The 19,596-nt window shown below is 32.2% G+C and overlaps 2 protein-coding genes across 5 annotated transcripts in view; one reads left to right on the top strand and one right to left on the bottom strand.

The window, feature by feature from the left end:
- YME1L (ATP-dependent zinc metalloprotease YME1L) overlaps positions 1 to 4,835 on the bottom strand; it is a 7,844-nt gene extending 3,009 nt beyond the window's left edge. For both annotated transcript variants that reach the window (XM_018454311.1, XM_018454310.1), the window contains exons 1-9: positions 4,482 to 4,835; positions 3,202 to 3,339; positions 2,590 to 3,003; positions 2,215 to 2,437; positions 2,038 to 2,135; positions 1,674 to 1,917; positions 1,437 to 1,569; positions 1,009 to 1,246; positions 537 to 779 (exon numbers count right to left, since the gene is read on the bottom strand). In XM_018454311.1, the coding sequence (XP_018309813.1) occupies positions 537 to 779; positions 1,009 to 1,246; positions 1,437 to 1,569; positions 1,674 to 1,917; positions 2,038 to 2,135; positions 2,215 to 2,437; positions 2,590 to 3,003; positions 3,202 to 3,339; positions 4,482 to 4,508 (1,758 nt within the window). In that variant the 5' untranslated portion in view covers positions 4,509 to 4,835. The remainder of the gene's footprint in view (positions 1 to 536; positions 780 to 1,008; positions 1,247 to 1,436; positions 1,570 to 1,673; positions 1,918 to 2,037; positions 2,136 to 2,214; positions 2,438 to 2,589; positions 3,004 to 3,201; positions 3,340 to 4,481) is intronic.
- A 1,556-nt stretch (positions 4,836 to 6,391) lies between these two features.
- LOC108726766 (transcription factor SPT20 homolog) lies at positions 6,392 to 16,519 on the top strand. 3 transcript variants are annotated; one of them, XM_018454536.1, is made up of 21 exons: positions 6,392 to 6,639; positions 8,837 to 8,947; positions 9,101 to 9,295; positions 9,421 to 9,539; positions 9,981 to 10,227; positions 10,379 to 10,591; positions 11,156 to 11,349; positions 11,471 to 11,671; positions 11,806 to 11,965; positions 12,062 to 12,142; positions 12,294 to 12,644; positions 12,769 to 12,928; positions 13,037 to 13,242; positions 13,533 to 13,683; positions 14,021 to 14,214; positions 14,292 to 14,432; positions 14,905 to 15,007; positions 15,332 to 15,405; positions 15,622 to 15,805; positions 15,920 to 16,083; positions 16,210 to 16,519. In XM_018454536.1, the coding sequence occupies exons 2-21, from the start codon at positions 8,900 to 8,902 to the stop codon at positions 16,327 to 16,329; spliced, it is 3,306 nt and encodes a 1,101-aa protein (XP_018310038.1). In that variant the 5' UTR covers positions 6,392 to 6,639; positions 8,837 to 8,899; the 3' UTR covers positions 16,330 to 16,519. The 3 variants fall into 3 exon arrangements, with proteins under 3 accessions (XP_018310038.1, XP_018310037.1, XP_018310039.1); XM_018454535.1 differs by having other exon boundaries at positions 6,392 to 6,834; XM_018454537.1 differs by having other exon boundaries at positions 6,393 to 6,834; positions 12,315 to 12,644.
- Positions 16,520 to 19,596: the final 3,077 nt, after the last annotated feature.

Genomic DNA, 19,596 nt, shown 5'->3' with positions numbered 1-19,596 from the left:
TCCAGTCTCTCGCAATCTATTAAATGTCAACATAAACACTCTTCGGTTTGGCACTCTTCTGTTTGGAAATCGTCGTGCATATTCTCGCACCGCCTTTAAAGCATTACCGTTGCAGAAACCGTATACAAAAACCATATCAGCATATTCACTATTAGAATACGTACGCGGCATATTGCAAAAGACAAAATTCATCTACTGTTAAAGGCTTTCAAAGAGCGACTGACAAATTCATAACAGAAAGTGGAAAATGTAATCAAATATGTCGGTGCTAGATATGGCAAGAAATGTAAACATTTTTTTTCGATTTCTCTGAAACGGAGCAAAAACGAGCATATGTCTATAGGACTTTTTTTCTTAGTTTTTTACTCCTCTACACGCTCCCGAAGTTTTGCCATTTAATTTGGAAACACCCTGTATATTGACATTATATTTAAAAAAAATTTCTAAGGGAAACAAAATAATTTAAAAAAATATTCAATTAATCGAGATTTTTTTATAATAATTGTCAAATTAAAAGATAAGTTAATTTCACATACATGGCCTAACGATGGACCTCGTGGCACAATAGTGACCTTATGAAGCGGCGTAGCGTCTTTTGTGTAAAATGCCACTAGAGCATGCCCTGCTTCATGAAACGCTGTAATGCGATTCACTTCTTCATCGCGTAATTTTAGTTTACCTTCTGGACCCATTAATACTTTATCTCTAGCATGCTCTAAATGTTTCATAGTGACGTAATCTGCTTCGTCAATCGCGGCGCGCAATGCAGCTTGATTTACCTGTAATATTATAATAGAAAACTTAATTTATGTATCACATACATTTACTTGTCTTCCAAAATCAAATAAATCAAGAAAGATAAGTTTCAATAACCCACTTTGAATATCCTTTGAACGCTTCTGTGTTATATTAAGAAAAAATTAATCGCAAACTAATAAAAATAAAAAATTAGTAAATAAAAGGTAAAATGATATAGCTAGACCTTCATGATAAAACAATCTTTCTCACCATGTTTTCAAGATCAGCTCCAGTGAATCCTGTAGTACAACGTGCTAAATAATCCGTATCGATTTCGTGTGTCAATATTCTAGCTAAGTAGAGATCTAATATTTCCTTACGGCCAAGATAATCAGGCTTGTTAACGTAAATCTCAACATCGAAACGACCAGGACGCATTAGCGCTTTGTCGAGATCCTTACGTCTATTCGTGGCACCAAGAACTATAACACCTTCATTCTGACGAAAGCTTAAAAAATCAAATTTTTAATAAAATAAAATATTGTGAATTAAATTTTATATCAAAAAAGTTTAAAAGTTTAACAACTTGTGAAACATTTTGTATATATCCGTAGCAGTATATTTTTCAAAAGATAACTCAAAATATCACATTAGGGGTGTACAACTACGTTTAAATCTCAATCAATTCGTAAACTCACCCATCCATTTCAGAAAGTAATTGATTAATTGTCTGATTTGCATAAGGATGGAGAATTGAGTTCGTCCTTTTTGCACCCACGGAATCGATCTCATCAATGAATACTACACATGGTGCCTTTTCTTTCGCCGCTCCTATGAAGTTAATTGAGAAATTGATATACTTTTCACGATTTTAGCAATTTATTAATTATTTCTTTTAGTAAAATTTGTTTTCTTGTCCACTGAACTTTACTCACTGAATAAATCTCTAACACGCCGGGCACCCTGACCAACGAGGATCTCATCAAATTCAGGGCCTGCTACATGGAAGAATGGTACACCGGCTTCTCCAGCAACTGCACGCGCTAACAATGTCTTTCCCGTTCCTGGCGGACCGACCAACAATACTCCCTTCGGCAATTTTCCACCAAGGGCGGAAAATTTATCAGGATTCTTTAAAAATTCTACTACATTCAGAAGCTCTTGTTTTGCCTCATCTACCTATAATTTTTACAAATGTTTAAAGTACCTTGAAAGATATGCGTAAATTAGTTGTTAGTTATACTTAGATGAACTTAATTTAACATTACAGTAATCAATGTTTTGGAAATTATTGCTTACCCCTTTAACGTCACTAAACGTGACATGGATGTCCTCAGGATCAATTTCAATTCTATGACTCATAGGAAGTTTGAATATTCCTCCTCCTGGATAGCTGACTGCACAATATAAATAATTTAGTAAAATTAACAAAATCTTACAATATAATAAAAACAGCATCAATTTTTATACACGTACGATAAAGCCAAATTACAAGAATAATAGTAGAGACAGTTAACATATTCAATATAATTTTCAGCCACGCATTTGTTCGGCCTCGCATTTGGCGCTGTAATCCAGATTCATATCCTTCTACGAAAGCAATTTTTATTCTCTTCTGTTCGTCCGCTGTTGCCTCAGTATTGTTGAAGATCTGTTTCAGTTTCTCATAATTCGAACCCTTCAGCTCGGATACTAAACCCTGCAATAAAATAAAACAATTAGATTCATGTAGAAGCTGCATTAGAATATTTCATTTGTCAATCAATGTACTTTTTAAATAATGTTTTTATAAGCCAGATTATTATTGGGCATATTGTTAGATTATTTGCGTAAAATATAAATATATTGTACCATTTGTACATTAGAAGACAGACCGAACCATTTCTTTATTCTGCTCATGAATGGTGGATTTTGCTCCAGTTCCATTTTTACAGTACGTTGAGATTTGAATGTACGAATCGGCATATGATTGTGTAGCTTCTTGCCGTACCATGTGTGCAGCAGTTTGTGTTGCTGTTTTGTCGCCAGATGGACGACAGGTAGAATAATGGGCTCTGTGAACATGGAGCATGGGAAGTCTCGCTTGTTTTCGGCAAAACTTAGGCCGGATAAGTAAGACACTCTCCACTTATTCTCTTCCAATGGTCTTCTAAATATACTAACAGCTACGTTATCCAGTATTAAGCACACCTTATTATCCTTCATTTTTAACATATTTGATGTGTTCAAACTTATTTCTGGTAGCTCAGTACAATTCTTCGCTGCCTAAAACAAATCAAAAGTTCTGCTTACATGCATAATTTCATTTTAAGATTAACTAATCAATCTTTATATATCTTTCATTTTGTAATCATTATATTTTATAATCTAATGTCTCTCTAATCATGTAACTTTCTGATCTATATCTCATAAATTCTTCCATATATAATTTAGCTATTAAAAAAAATAGATTTATAGAAATACCTCTTCAAAACTATCAGGACAAATTACTGTCTCCTCCGCGTTTTTTTGTAAGGATTCATCCTGTTTCTTAACTTGGACTGAATACGAAGTCGTCCTAGGAGTCGCTGTCAATGCTAGCTGCGTCAGATGGTACAAGACCTAAAATTCGAAGAATATCCAAATTCATCGAGATATTTGCATGATTCACGTTAAAAACAGTAAAAGGAAGAAATCGAAAAAAATTTGATTCTTTAGCTATGATTACCGACATATGTCATCGACTGAAATCCAAAAGTTTTGTAAATAAGCTATATTTTAAGTAAATCATCAATTTTAATTGTATCGACAGAATGCTGTTTTATAATTATAAGACACATAAAAAATATTTTAATTCTGAGATTAGATCATGATAGTTTAGGTCTTGTTTATTTTAATGCTCTAAAATCAAATCCGAAATCCAAGTTGCTCCATTATATTATAATTTTTTTTTATCGATAAAACATAATTAGATTTTCTAGTAGTTTTAACCTATCCGCAGCTTCACATTAATTCTATAAACTGGCATATTATTGCTGAACTTACTTTCTTTTTTTTACCTGAACTTACATATTAAAAACCTACAGGCCTTAAATAGCTCTAAAAATACTAGAAAATTGAGATATTTTTTGTTGAAAAAAATTATGACATGATGGAACAATATTAACATCGGATTTTACAGCGTCAAGATATACATAAGAACACTGTGTTTCTAATCTAGGCTTGTCCAATTTAAGCTTTGGAGCCAAAACGCAGTCATCAATACAAAAAATTCAATGTGAATAAGATTTCAGGGACTGTAAAGTTGATAAGCATCACTAAATGCATATCAACACTTTACAGTTTCCAAAATCTTACATTAAATTTTTTTAGATTGATGGCTTTATGTTTTGACTCCGGAGCTCAAATTGGAGAGACCTGTTCTAATCTCTGGATCAAATATTACAGTTTATTTTGTGTACCTGTGTTACTGTAGACATACTAAATCTAATAAATCTTAGAAATAATAAATCTGACAGTATGTGTTGCAATCGCAGTGCATATCTATAATGCATTTGTAATTTCAAAACAGTTTCACATCATGCAGATAAAATTAGATAAAGCACACATATAAATATGTATGTTTATATACATATTTAATAAAAGCCAAAATGCTCTTGTGTAGATGTGTACTTATGCAAGGATAGCAAATCATATGTATATGTGGGAGATAGGCAAAACATGCTGTCAGAAACATGATGTAATTGTAAAATGTGAGTGCAAACCTGATTGTGAGATTGAAGAGATATCATAATTGCGAGTCCCGGGATTGAACGAATTTGCGTGAAACTACGGACGATATCTGGAGTTGAAAGAACAATCGCACGAAAACGATAGATCACGACCGTAGAAATTATATCGAACGCGTACTGATCGTCAAGCGGTCCAGGTTGTTTTATCGTAAATCTGTTACGATCTGTTGGACAGCCGTGATGTTCCTCGCAGATATAATCACGTGACCGGTCACTTGGCAATTTATTGGAACATCGAACGCGATTTTTTTTTTAATAATGTGCGAAGACCGACCGTGTTTTGAACACGAAGCCAATTAATGGTTAGCCGTCAAAGGCATGAACTAAGAATTTATAGATTGCCAACATCGATGATATGGGCTGCAGTTTACTTGACGCTACAAATGTTTCGAAACATTTTCTGATTGGTCAATTAGTGAAATTCTCTTTTCCAATTGATTAATCAAATACTTCAAAGCATTCTAGCGCCAAATGGACCGCACCCCAGTACACTCCAGTATATTGTAGAACATGTTCCAATATTGGATATATGTGCATATATGCATGGAGGTATTACGCAATCAATATCAATATTAATCAATAAAAATTATAGTTTTAAAGGATCGGAAAAAAACCTAATTTTTCTAATTTTTCCGCGGATTTTTTCGGTTTTTTTTCCCAAGGGTAGAAAAATTCATTTTGGAAAAATTCACGCACGCTCGTAAAACCTACCACGTTTGCTTCTCGGTTCTTTCCGCAAAGAAAATAATTGCGTATAGGGTACACAGCGGGATAAGTTAATAGAAATTTTGAAATTGTATAAAAGATCGAGGTCATATAATGTATTGAATAAAACATACAAAACATACACTATTACACCATTAATGTAAGAATTAAAAATATAGAGTCCAAACATCATGTTTATATAATAATAGTAGGTCTAGAAAATAATTTGGATTTAAACTGAATTCGTAACGAAATATTTGAAAAAAAATAAACTACAAAGAGATACTTCAAGTTCATTAAACCGGAGTGTGACAAACTAGAATTAAAAATCTATCTACTTAAGCTTTGCCATGTACTAAAGGAAGGTTAGATTAAGTTTTACTATAAAAATAGAAGGATAACTAAAAAATTTTAATAAAAATAATGCTACATAATTTCATAGATCGCATTAATTTTATAAAGGAATTTAGAAGTTACTTATTATGTCTTTTATATAGCAAAAACAGCAATTTTTCCAAAAAACCAATTTTTTGGGAAAAAAGCGAAATTTTTCCGGTTTTTTTCCAGCAATTTGAAAAAAGCGGCTTCTTTAAAACTATAATAAAAATATATCCGAATATAATTTCACAATGTATAGTTTTGAACGTTTTGAATTTTTCACTCAACCATAAAGCATGGATACCTAGGCCAGTATTCATAGTCAGATCTTATATTGAAGATCGTCTTAAGTACAGTCTTAAGACGTCATCAACCAATCAGAGGCCGGTATTCATAGTCAGTTCTTATATTCAAGATCATCTTAAGTTCAGCCTTGAGGTGTCATGAACCAATCAGAGAGCCGCGTTAGCGTATTAAGGCCGATATTCATAGTCAGATCTTATTTCAAGACCGTTTTAAGTAATGTCTTAAGATGCTAATACATCCCTCTGATTGGTTCGTGACATCTCAAGACTGAACTTAAGACGGTCTTGAATATAAGAACTGACTATGAATATCGGCCTATGACATTACTTAAGATGGTTTTGAAATAAGAACCGACTATGAATACCGGCCAGAGGGCCTTATTAGCGACTTAAGACGATTACTTAAGACGGTCTTAAAATGGTCTTAAAATAAGAACCGATTATGAATACCGACCCTAGACATGACGCCGGAACTCGATTTATTCACATCTCGATGCGGAGGCGGCTTGCGGGTGAACTGCGAATCGGCTTCGCCGTCCAATCGGTCCAATGAGAAATGTGGAGTAGCTGGAGCATCTGCGAGATTTTCTCACAGTTCGTGGACGTGCATGCGGTGTTTGTGTAGCAGGTTACGCTGCGCTCTCCGCGAAATGACGTTTGTTGCTAAATATTGGCCGCACCGGAGCAAGCAGTGAACCGCCGTGATATCCACTGCCGTGGTCTTTTCCTACGTCGAAGACCAGGTACGAGTGCGGAGGCATCTTCGACGGTCCATCCGTCCGTCCGTACGCGCACCGTGGGTACCGTCGTGCGCCGGACTGAACCCTCGCGACTGCGACAGGAACGAGCGAGCGCGGCGGTGAGGTTAGGACGTGCGAAAGTTGAGCCGAAGGAGCCGACGTGCGCGCAGCCGATGCTGACTCCCCGACCCAGCGAAGGTAATTCGCGGACGGCCGTCGCATCCAGCCCGGTCGGTGCGTCGCGACGCCGCGCGGCGCCGCATCGCACGCGCGTGTCCGAACGTTGCGTCGCGACACCATCGCCGCCACTGCACGCTACCGCGAGCTGCCTGACCTAACCTCTCCTCGCTAATCGTTCGCTCTCCTCGCGCTGTCACTCGTTTTTGCTCGCCTGCATGCATCACTTCGTCCTGTCGGGTTCACCCTCGTCGTCCTGTTCCTCGTACTCTGCCAATTTGCCGCCACACGGATCGACCGCGACGACGATCTCTGCTTGTTTACCACTACTTTCCCCTCCCCAACGATAGATCGTCCCTCGCGTCATTCGTCAGTCGTGGATAAGACAGACGTCAATTGCCCTCGTCGAGTACACACGAGATACCGTGAGTCTGACGAAAAACGCATATCGTAATCAGTGGTGATCCTCATTGTGGTCGTAATGGCGATTTGATTGTGTGTCTGACGGTAAATGATTCTCGTAAATAAACGTGCGACTTGATTAACAGTAGTTTATATTGGTTGCTTATTTTTCGGAGGGATGACGAACCAATTTTTGTTGTGACTCCTGGATGCTTTTATGCTGACTGCGGAAAAATTTACGGATGTAACATCCGTACATATATGTACTTTATATAGGTTGTTAGATAAAATGCATCGAAACGATGAATTTGTAAACATGTGCGCCTGTTTGGCGATTTTTGAACGATAGATTAACATTTAATTCCATTAACAGTTTCATTTCTCACATTATTATTTAACATTTGTATTTTAAGCAATATGGATAATTTGTTAATTTAACTTGGTTTGATTATAATGCGATAGAAATTTGTGTGACACACATCCATACATATGGTCAGAAATTTGGAACTCGTATGTGAAAAGCCTAATTTATGTAATAAATACACATTTAGGCATCGCCAGGTGTCTTATAAATTTGCAATCAACAAATGTTGAGATATCGCAAGTAAAAAATGCATATGTTTGAGAAATAAAATATTAATTTTAATTAAATAAACGTAACATTTATTTATCATTTATAAAGCAAGAATACATACGGCTGTATTTAAGATACATTCTTAATTAAAGATACATTTTTTATTGTCTATTACAATCTATTTTTTTTCTTTTGATTTGCAATGTCTGAATGTATATCTTTCTAAAAAAGTTCAGAAAGGTGCAAAGCAAATCATTTTATGTCTGAAATATATTTATATTAAGATAGTACATGTTTTTTGAGATTTTTATTAATTAATAACATAATTATAATTATAATTAACTTATTTGAGAGAGAGAGAGAGAGAGAGAGAGAGAGAAAGCCAGATTTTTTATATAAAGAATTTTATTTCACACACAGACCTAACATATATACTGAAGAATGATACTAGAATCATGAAATCACAGGAGTCACGATAATGTCTCGGGTATCAATGTTAAATTTATTTAATAAATTAATATTCAGAAAGTGTATATTAAAAATGTCAACAAATTGTTTATTATTAAGATTATTTTATTTCTCGATCAAATTCTTAAAAAGAAGTTCTTAAAACATTAAATTGTTGTTATTTTTATATTTAATATAGCGTCTTTTAATTACAATATTTATCATAAGAATCAATAATTATCTAAATAGTTAAAAGAAGGGCTACGAGCCAGTTACAACATAAAGAATATTTAATAAACTTTCATACATACAGACGTTTCGACATCGATCGGGTCATCTTCAATGTAAACAATAAGCAATAATACATAAATTAACGGAATATTTGGTCATATAATAAAATCCAGTAAAAACGTCGGTTAATATAGTATCTTATATATATCTTATATTTATCTTATATTTCAATAATTATTTTATACATATATTTGGAATATGGATTTAGTATTATATTTTGTTGTATTTTAATATTATATTATGTCGTTTTCAACATCAGTTACATTATATTTGTATGAACGAGTAATATATCTGATGGATATCTTTCAGAATATGAACGATTATTACCGCATCAGATATGACATTAAGTGGCATCAGTAATCAGAAATTACAATGATTGGTACAGTCTGTACTTTAGAAGATGCGTGTCGGCAGGCTCAGGTGCGTGACACAATTTTCAAATTGGAATTCTTTAACGCCTCAAAACTTTTAACTGCAATTTATTTATTATTAAAAGAACGATTTTAAGATATCCTATATATGTCGATGAAATTGTCATTTTATTATTGCATATTCATCCTTTTTTTTATGCAGGATATGATTAATCTAGCATCCAAATGTTGGAAGAATACCCAAGGTCAGAATTCATTGACCTTAACATCAGATAAATCATTATCTTCTCAGAAAAAAGAGCAAAGTTACTCCAGGCATAGTATTCAATCCAAACTCACCAGACTCTATTTTGAAGAACTTTCTAAAGTTCCTCATGCAACCCCAGATTCAGTTTTGGTATGTTCACTTTCTAAACATTCGTTACTAAATGTTTGCTTGTTTTTTTTTTTAATAAAAAATACCACAATGCGGCAGTGTATTGTATTTTTATGCAACATGCTGCTTTATTTTAAATATTACAGAACAATCTTGAGAATGAGTGTGATCTTTTGGGGCGGTTAGTGCAAAGAGAAGGTTTAAATACATTAATCGTTAATCTTTATGCTGGTAATAAAGGATACTCATTAGCTGTAAGAAATAGGTATGCATCTGTTTTATCATGCTAATTATCCTTCTGAAACATTTGAAATGCTGGTTAACAATGATGATTGGTTAACAATGATCTATATAATTTTTTAAACACTTAGTGATAATCGACCGTAATAACATTATTAACTAGATTTAAAGTAGATCATAAACAAAAAATTTTCAATGCTTTTTGCGCGAAAATGAATATAATTATTAATTTAAATATTATTACTTTGGACTCTTGGTTGTTCACCTCCAGTGTCAAATTGTTGTGTTTGTCTCTTTCTCTATGCCATAAAAGTTATTATAATACTATTGCTAAAATTAAAAAATTTTTTTCAGAAAAGTAAAATGCACTTCTTTATATAAGTAATTAATTTATCAAAATAATCGTTGGTTCCTTAATTTTAGAATTAAGTTTTAGTATTAATACAGAGATCTTATTTCTCGATAGTGATAAGGGGAATCAATACGATAAAAATTCATTAGCTGAGACTCAACTCATGGGTTACGAACAGGGTGAGCTACTTTCGTGCATAGATAATGGCCAATTGCCAGCTATGTTAGCCGAACAACTGGAATCTAGTTATTCACATTTATTTTACGACGGCTGTATAATCGCTGAAGTTCGAGATTATCGTAGATCATTTCCTCATAACAGAGCTGATGTTCATCATGTACTTCTTAAACCTACCACACAGGTGAGATCTGTGTCATTAAAGGTATCGATTAAAGACGACATATAATAATATGAATAATAATAAAACAGTATCAATGATTGAAGTCTATTCAATTATATTGAATATGATTTCAATAGGATTTAAATTGAATCGTAAGAATTATTGTTTATAGAGTGTACTTTCGGACGTATCGACACTTACGAGTGACGGAGATTGGAGCCACGAAGAGCGATTAATGTTGGAATCACATCTAGTGGCAGCTACTCAAGGTCCTCTATGTCTGGATCCGAATCCTGTTCCCACTTTAGCTAATACAAGAATTAAGCAGTCTAAATCATTGCTTACCGATCATCAACTCATGCGACAAGCTAAAAAATTCTCTCAGGTGATATTTTAGTTTGAAACTTATTTATAATCTCTTATTTAATTATTATAGAATTGGAGATTTATAGTATATATACAAGAAATGTATATATACTATATCTTGTATATATACAAGAAATGTTGATTAGATCAGGTCTGTCCAATTTGAGCTCCCCCCCCTCCCCCCCGTAGCCAAAATGCAAAGCCATCAACGCAAAAGAATTCAATGTGAGTAAGATTTCGAGGACTAAAGTGTTGATAAGCGTATCACTCAGATGCGTATCAACACTTTACATTCCTCGAAATCTTACTCACGTTGAATTTTTTTCCGGAGCTCAAATTGGACCGGTCTGTATTAGATAGTAAATGTCAAATGATAATACTATGCTTTATGGAAAGTTGTATTTTTATATATACAAAAGTATACGAAAGATTTAATCTTATATACGGAATTTAATTCTACACACAAAGGGTATTTCTATTTCTAAATCACAATAATTTTATTTAATTAATATCCATATATTGCTCATGCTTTGATTTGCACATAGCAGTAAATATCATGGAAACATTGTGTGCTTGATATCAGGTCACAGTAAATCGTAAAAGAAAATTAGAACAATTGGCTCAACCAGAAGGACAAACAATACATGACTTAATATTGAAATTCCGAAAGTCCGAAAGTACGAAAAGAAGAGTATTAGCAACCAATACTGCCTGTCCACCGCCTTCTCTTACGAACCCTCCTCTGCTTCCACCGTCTACAGCAATCGAAGCTTTAAGGTACTTGGCACGGTTTTTCTTTATATTTTTATTTGCATTATTTATAATTACTTACATTTTATTCTTTTATGACTTTTACTGTGAGATATCCAAAATTGATTAACTAATGGGATTCGATTAGATTCGCGAAAGTATACGAACGGCCACGAGAATCAAAAGACTGTTCGCCGCAAGTCGTAGAAGAATATATATTAGAATCTGCGGAAAGTCAGGATTATATAAAGCTCTCGATCCTGCAAAGACCTGCTACTTCCGAGTACCTGGGAGAACTTTATATGGACAAGAATCATCAGGATGGAGAGAGGAATGGTTCTTCTTGCCGGTATGACAATAATAGTTCGTTTATCTGTACTGTAATAATATAATACATTATTGCTACAGGCTAACAAACCATGTATCTTTGTGCAAAGCATAACTTTTTACTAATAAATTTTTAATATTGAATTTATTTTCTAGATTTCCATTGGGTACCAGAGCTGTGGTTAATCATTACTATCAGCAATTTAAAGAAATATTTACCGAAGAAGGTACGAAAAATGTGAGAATAAAACATATTGTACCAGGACAGGCTCCTCGTATTGCATGTACACCAGGCATGCAGCGAGCCCATCAACAGGTGCATTAATTTCATCTTTTTTCCATTTAGTGTAAATTATTTTATTCTTTATCTTTCAACTATTTTTACTGTATCAATTTTTTATTATTAATTTAGGCGCAACAAGCAAAAGCAGCGCAATTAGCTCAACAGTTACAGCAGGCTCAGTCTCAACACTCTCAACATGTAGCACAACAGGTTTGTAACCTCAGTTTATTTTTCTTTTTTATATGTAAATGAAAGGAGTTATCAGCAAGAGAATACTTAAGTTTCTTGGTGCAAAAAATATAAAAAGATATATAAATCTGTACACGTTACAATCTCATAACAGCCATGCACACATTTTCAGCAAATCCGCGCGTCATTTCAGATTCTATCACGGGCTCAAGGGCAGCTAACTAATTTGGCCAGTCAAGTAGCCTCGATAAAGGCTATGACAGAAGCTTCTACCTCTGCACAAAATAATCTTGCGTGCGTGGATTCGGCAAATATGTCGCAAGTTATTCCACAGAATGACGTTACCGCATTGAGCTCAGCGCAATCTTTAGCCAATGGTGGCCCCAACGCGTCGACTTCCGTGCAAATTGATAACTCTACGATGGCAGTAGCAGATAACACTTGTAATGGTTCTGGTATTCTGGTCTTTCAGAAGTCGGCTGGTACTATTAATAACGCGGCACCCACCAATGTTCCAGTTTTGGTGAACTTCCATATTTATTTCTTCATATTTATTTCATAACAGACATTAAATTTGGTGATATACGACAACCTAATCGCGTTAAGTTTAAGATTTGTTTATTTAATCCTGTATTTAACATTTGCAGCAAGCGCAATTACAAGCGGGAACACAGAACTGCATAAGTGAAACTGCCAATCAGAGCCAAAGTGAGCCGCCGTTCAAGAAACATTCGAATAATCCAGCAATAAACGCTCTTGTTACTTCCCTCATGAACTCCGCACAACAATTCCAACAACAAGCTGCAGGTTTACTACTGCTCCACAATATATATCTTTGCATCCTTTAAGATCATATAATTCTGTTATATGCTTGTAAATTCGTAATATTGATGTTGTATTTTATATATTTTGTAGCCAATGCTGCGGCTGCAGCTATGAACAACAATACACAAGTTACAAACAAGTCCAACAATGCCGCGATCCTTAGTTTATTAAATAGTACTCCTGCGAATATAGCTCAACGTAAGGTTCAATCCCAAAGGATCTCTCTTAATGCTTCCATACCACCTAGAGTTATCAGTCATGGCAATGTGATCAATGTGCCCAACACCACTGGTCAAGTATGTTTTGTTAATTTTTTGTTAATAACTGGTATTTTATATATATTTACAGATTTTATACTTATACATTTAATATATTTTTGTTAACATATATTTGTATATTTATACGTTTTTTATATGTTTCAACATAAAATTAATAATTTAAATAAATTCAACATAATTTTAATAAAATTTCTTTAATTGACACATTTAATACTTGTAATATAACTGATAATTAATTATTTGACATAATGGCTATTTTGATATAAAGTATATAATATTACGTATTCAACTTTCGTTTATTATATTAGGTACGCGTGAGTTTAAGCTCCTCTGCTTTAACGGGACAGCTAAGTTGTAAGCAACAACCAGTGAAAGCAACTGCTGTAAGACTCGCCCGAGTCCAGGATCCTACATCTACTCTTGGTTTATCAATGCCGGGACTTTCGGCTTTACTTGCTGGTACAGTATATCTATAGATTAACAATATCTATAAATTAATGCTTTAACAGCAAAAAATATAGAGTTCTTATATTAATTTGTTACTAATTAAAAATCCTTTGATTAAATTATACTAAAATTTGAGTATTAAATTCATAACTCCGCCATCATTTAACAAACTTTTATACATATAATTTAATGTTTCGAGCGTTTGAAATTAATATTCATCAAATACAATTTGAATAGTCTTTTGTTTTTCTTCTCTATTTAATTTAATAGTAATTCTACATTAATTTCTTTTCTATTTTTGTTAGAGAGAGAGAGGGAGGGAGAAATATAATTTTCTTTATATGAATAGGCACGCCGTCGGCTGACAATCCGATACCCGGAATGAATTCAACTTCATCGCTGCTCGAACGACTCACCGCTTCTTCCAGTCAGAGCAGCCAACCAACGAGTCCGATGACCAATCCGTCTCCAACTAACGTGAATCTACAAGGCGTGAATCTCACTAGTCTGCCGAATTCTATCAACGGTTTACAAAACGTTCAGGTTGTTTAAAATAGCAATTTATTTTTCTCGTAGAAATTAATATAAATTGAAATGAATTAACATATTGTCCATTTCAGGTATCGTTCCCAGGCTTGTCGCAACCTATTACGATGTCGTTGAACGTGTCTCCAACTACTGGTGGAACCGTCACACCTACTGGGGTCATTGTTTCCCTTCCTATATCGTCTGCCACAAATACTTGTACGACAGTATCAAGTGTTAGTATCCTATTTATATAAGTAATTCTTTTAGTGCAAAGCAGTTTAAAATAAAACTCCATGAACTGATAATAAATAAAACATTTCTTTATAATTATATGTATGTTTATATAAATTCTCATGTATTAATTGCATTGAAAAGAGTTAATATCAATGTGTAAGATAGCAATCTTCCCTCGTAGGGCACATAGAGAAAAAAATAAAAGCATTTTTTAAATATAATCCGAATGCAAGCTATCGATTGAGTATGCATAGAACTTGATCGGTTCAGCCATTATTAAGATCCAACAATCTCGGTCCTCTGCCGAGAGAAACTCGCCGGTTCGCGCCGGAAGAACAGTGTCTCGCATTATGATGTCGCTGCGTTTGCTTAGTGCTGAGACACTGCCGTGCCTCCAGATATACGTTACAAATAAAAATAAGTCTATAAGTAATTTTTTTATATCATCTAAACATTACACTATTTTTACAGATGGTAGCCGCAACTGTTGTTACAACAGCTATCGCTGGGAGTACGCCAACGGTAGTGATCGCTAATCCTGCCAATGTCAATGCGCATTTGTCTTTACCAATCGGTAATATATAATCATATCCCATCATGAATATCACTGGCTGAATTGTATATCTAAATGTCTATATTTTTCTTAAATATTTCATGCTAAATATTTACATTTAAAAAATACAAAATTCTTTACTCTATAGTTTTATTTATAGAAAACATTATTGAAATCGTTGTTTGTAAACTTTTTTAATTAGGAACTTAAGATATGATTACACACACACACACACACACACACACATCATATATATATATATACACACCCATTTTTGAGACATTTACTTTATTGTTAAGTATACAATATTTCTAGATATTTAAAAATTGATTGTATGCATTTCAGCCCAATTAATACCATCTGGAGTAAAAGGATTGTCGCAACAAAATAGGAGTAATAACGCAGTAGCTCTTGCACAGGTATTAATTTAATACTCTGGAACACTACAACTTTTTTACATATTACATTATATGATAACAGCATATAATATTCTATAATATTAGAATATATGTAGAATTAAAAATATGAAAGATAAATTTGTTATATTAATTATTAAAATATACAGTATAGCGTTTGTATGCAAGAAATGCATTCATCAACTTCATACTAATTTGCGTAACATTATGTAATCTTAGGGAGGACAAGCAATCCAACTTATTGGATCTCAAAGACAACGATTTAATCATATGACTCGTCAAGTACAATCGAATCAAGTTAAATCGGCTGTCTTATCGAATCAGTTGGTGACAGTTGCCAAAACAGTAACGGCTAGTCAGCTGATACTGTCTGGTAATAAACAAGTATTAACTCCTATAATGGGTAAGTCAATAATGCCAAATCTATATTCATGGAAATAAATTGATTAAATTTTTTTCCGCATACTACTTTATGTTTATCAATCAATGATATCTATATAAATCTTCTACTTCACAGCCGCGACGAAACCTGTGCTCATGGCATCACAGACGACGCCTTCTTCCCAAGTAGTACCTGTTAATAAACAAACTCTATTGACAAAATCCTTGCATGCTAGGGCTTCTACCGGTCAATGCAGCCAACAGACGCAAAGTCTCGGAGTGACTTTGTCACAACAACAAGTATGTTTTAATTAAGAGAAACTAACTAAACTTTTTTTAATATGTCAAGTAATATTGTTTTATTATTAAATTAAAAGTCAGTCTCTTTTGCATAGGAACTAAGAAATTATTATTTTGATTTTACAGCTTCAGCAGTTACTAGCTGCACAGCATAAAGTTGCCGTTGCGACGGGAAGTTCTCAAAATAGGACGCAAATTGAAGCTCAGAGAAATTCTACGTCTGCCCCAGGGGAAGACCCCGCCTGAATATGTTCAAATAAATAATAACGATCATGTTACGTCGAAATAATTGAAGCCCGCTCCTGGAAGAAATGTAAAGAGGCATTTGTATATTACATTATGATTATGAATGAGATTTTAATTTTTGCATATGGAAATTGTATGAATTGCGTTTTTCTTTTGAATCATTTACTTAATTACAAAGAAATTTTACTCTAGCAACTGATTCGCAATCTATCGATTAAAAGGTATGCAAAATATATAAGAAAATATACAGAAATATTTTACCAAATCAGTATTACGTAATATTTATGATCATGTGCAATAAATGCGTTTCTCTCAAATATTTGCCTTAAAATGTTACTTTAGGGAAGGTTTCAATTATTGTACATATAACTCGTGTATATATATATATACACACAATACGATTTGTTTTATATTAAAAACATAATAAATATTCCAGTTTTTATTGATCTTCATCCCTTTTTTTAGCACCAATAACAATCACAATTCTTGTATTCTTAATCTATTTTATGAGTAATGACAAGAACAATATCAACTTATAAACATATTTTATTTAATTATATATACACCAGACACATTTTGTTTAATATATTAAAATTTATTTCATTATTTTCGAATTTTTTTCTAAAGGATTGTCATTTAATTATGGTAACATTTATTTGTATATTTTGATATGCCTGTATATACAGTTTTTATTTGTAATCGTAAAAAAAGTATATATATATATGTTATACATATAACACAAAATATTTTTTTTGTATTTTTAACATATAAATTGTCAAAGAATATCCATGCATAAAAAAATCTAGCAAAAAATATGTAGATTGCATTCTTTTAACTGTAATGTTATCACACAATGTTCATTGAGTATCTACTATATTTATATAAACAATCGAAACACTGCAAAGTAAAAAATAATTAGTAGCATTTAAAAAATACCAAAAAAATATTTTATTAATACTTATGAAATAGCATTAGAACTCTTTGTTTATAAAATGAATATTTTCTTCTATTATTTCCTTTACAAATCATTCAAAATTTATACCTAACAAAATATTTTTTCAATCAATCTATATTTTCGTTGTTTTTTATATATATTATATAAACAGAATTAATCTGATTGTCGACTTGAGTTATTCGTTAGCATTTATTCTATTTATTCTACCTTAAACAAAATAACACAACAATAAGCGTAACCATTCACAGTGTAATCACACCACGTAAGAGTTTTATATCAATATTTTACAAAAAGGAAGATTTGTCAAAGAGACTAACTTTTCTTTTATAATACTTCTTTAATGGATTATTCATAGATGTAACAAATAGGAAAACAATTTATAATCGAATAAAAAATTTAACTCGTTAATATCAAAATCGCGCGATACAAAGGTTTAAAAAATTGCATTGTTTAAATCTACAATGAGTAAAAAAATTATTTGCATATCTATTTGGGATAATTTCATAGGAACATTTCACAGCAACTATTATTTATATTTTTTATATTCTCATTTTCTGAAAATTATCCCAAAATATAGGCAAATTTTTTTTTACACTTTATACAATTCGGATCTTGTATAAAGTAAAATATGTAGGCATTCTCTAAAATAGGTAATCATAAACTCAAATATTAATATGTATAAAAAAAACTATTAGACATAAAATATTATTAAAAGCTAAACTGGTCATGATCAAAATTATTAAATTATGTTTCGTAACGCAATATAAAATCTATAACAATCAAACTTAGCCGTATACGATCACAAGATTTTTTATAATCTATTATAAATAATCTACAGCTTCGAGATTATATTATTTTTAAATGTAGAAATTACCCTTATGATAATTATCTAACGATAATTAACGCTAGAAAGATGATAAATTATTCTAAAATAATCTCTCTTAAATGTTAAGATGTTCTTAAACTAGATATTTTATTTTCACAACCTCCAGATTCAATATGTTTCAACAACTTAAACGATAACAAAATTATGTTAGAGGTAGTTACCATTGCATAGTTATTTTCATTAAAATTTTTCAGAAAACGTTTGCATATTTACTATGTAAAAGTTGAATTATTGTGTATATAGGAGATAAAAGAATCTGGATTTATTCAATATATGCGTACGAATATGTATAACGAGCGATAAATAATTATAACGAAGATAATTTATACTCTTATATCCATTAAAATTTTTAATTGATCTCATTACTGTTAACACATATCTTATAATTAGTAGAAAGAAATCATAGAAAATCATAGAAAAATTCTAGGAAATTGTGTGATGAAGAGACTTTACAGTAACAGAACAAGAAAATAATTATATGTCAGATTATGTTGAATATAAAAAATTACTGCCAAAGTTAAAATAACAATTGTTAAAGCAAAAAATATTTACGAAAACATGAGTCTAAAATCATACATGTTTGAACATATACATTTCCTAAAGAAACGTGTCTAAACAAATATTAAAAATGAACAAAGAACGTCATATCTTTTTTAAATGACAAGTTGTTTATTTAGAGAAAACTTATAGCTCGGAAACATATGATTTCCGGACTCAAGTTTGTCTGTTCAATATATCCTTAAAATTAGTTGTAATTTTTTATATCATATAAGCAGAGCATACCATGAAATTTTTTTAACTATAGACTAATAATTAGAGAAACAGTTGTATATATCAGTTAAATAATTTAGAGATAATTTTTTTTCTTATTCAAAAATAAAGTCACTATTTATAGTTAAAAAAATAATCATTTAATCTTTAACATATATATCTATTCTAAATTCATGAAATGATATATTTTCTCTTCTGAAATTTAGTCCACATGTTGCTCTTTATTTTCAATTGTTCATTATTCATATTATACTCATCTCGATATTTTTACTAAAAAAATTGATTTTCTAGAGTTTCTTTCTAGAATAAAAAATACCGATGGTTTTAGAACCCCATGTTCTTCAGTCACCGATATATCAGTCTCATTATATGAGATAATGTATCAATTCATGCAAACGTTCGTTATTACCGTTGAATTTTCAAATCAGTAGACTTGGATTAAAAGTAGAATACTGTTGCACGTCATAGAGACGCTTAAATGCATATTGCATCATTTTGGCACGTACTCGAAATTATGCTTGTATATTTAATGCTGCATCTTAATTATATCTTGCAAGAACATACAGAATAGAATGCAGATGTTTATATAGAATGGGATAATTAACTTCGCGTGAATATCATACATATAAAATGTAGTAAGTTGTTTATAATGCCA

Source organism: Mycetomoellerius zeteki, unplaced genomic scaffold, assembly GCF_001594055.1.
Source record: "Mycetomoellerius zeteki isolate Tzet28-1 unplaced genomic scaffold, Tzet1.0 scaffold433, whole genome shotgun sequence".
Taxonomy (NCBI): Eukaryota; Metazoa; Arthropoda; class Insecta; order Hymenoptera; family Formicidae; genus Mycetomoellerius; species Mycetomoellerius zeteki.
This window is presented reverse-complemented; position numbering and strand designations above follow the sequence as displayed.

Coding starts and splice junctions, on each gene's coding strand:
- LOC108726766 (XM_018454536.1), top strand. CDS start 8,900: ATGATTGGTACAGTCTGTACTTTAGAAGATGCGTGTCGGCAGGCTCAG. Junction 9,296..9,420: donor CAACCCCAGATTCAGTTTTG/GTATGTTCACTT, acceptor TAAATATTACAG/AACAATCTTGAGAATGAGTG. Junction 15,806..15,919: donor AGTATTAACTCCTATAATGG/GTAAGTCAATAA, acceptor TCTACTTCACAG/CCGCGACGAAACCTGTGCTC.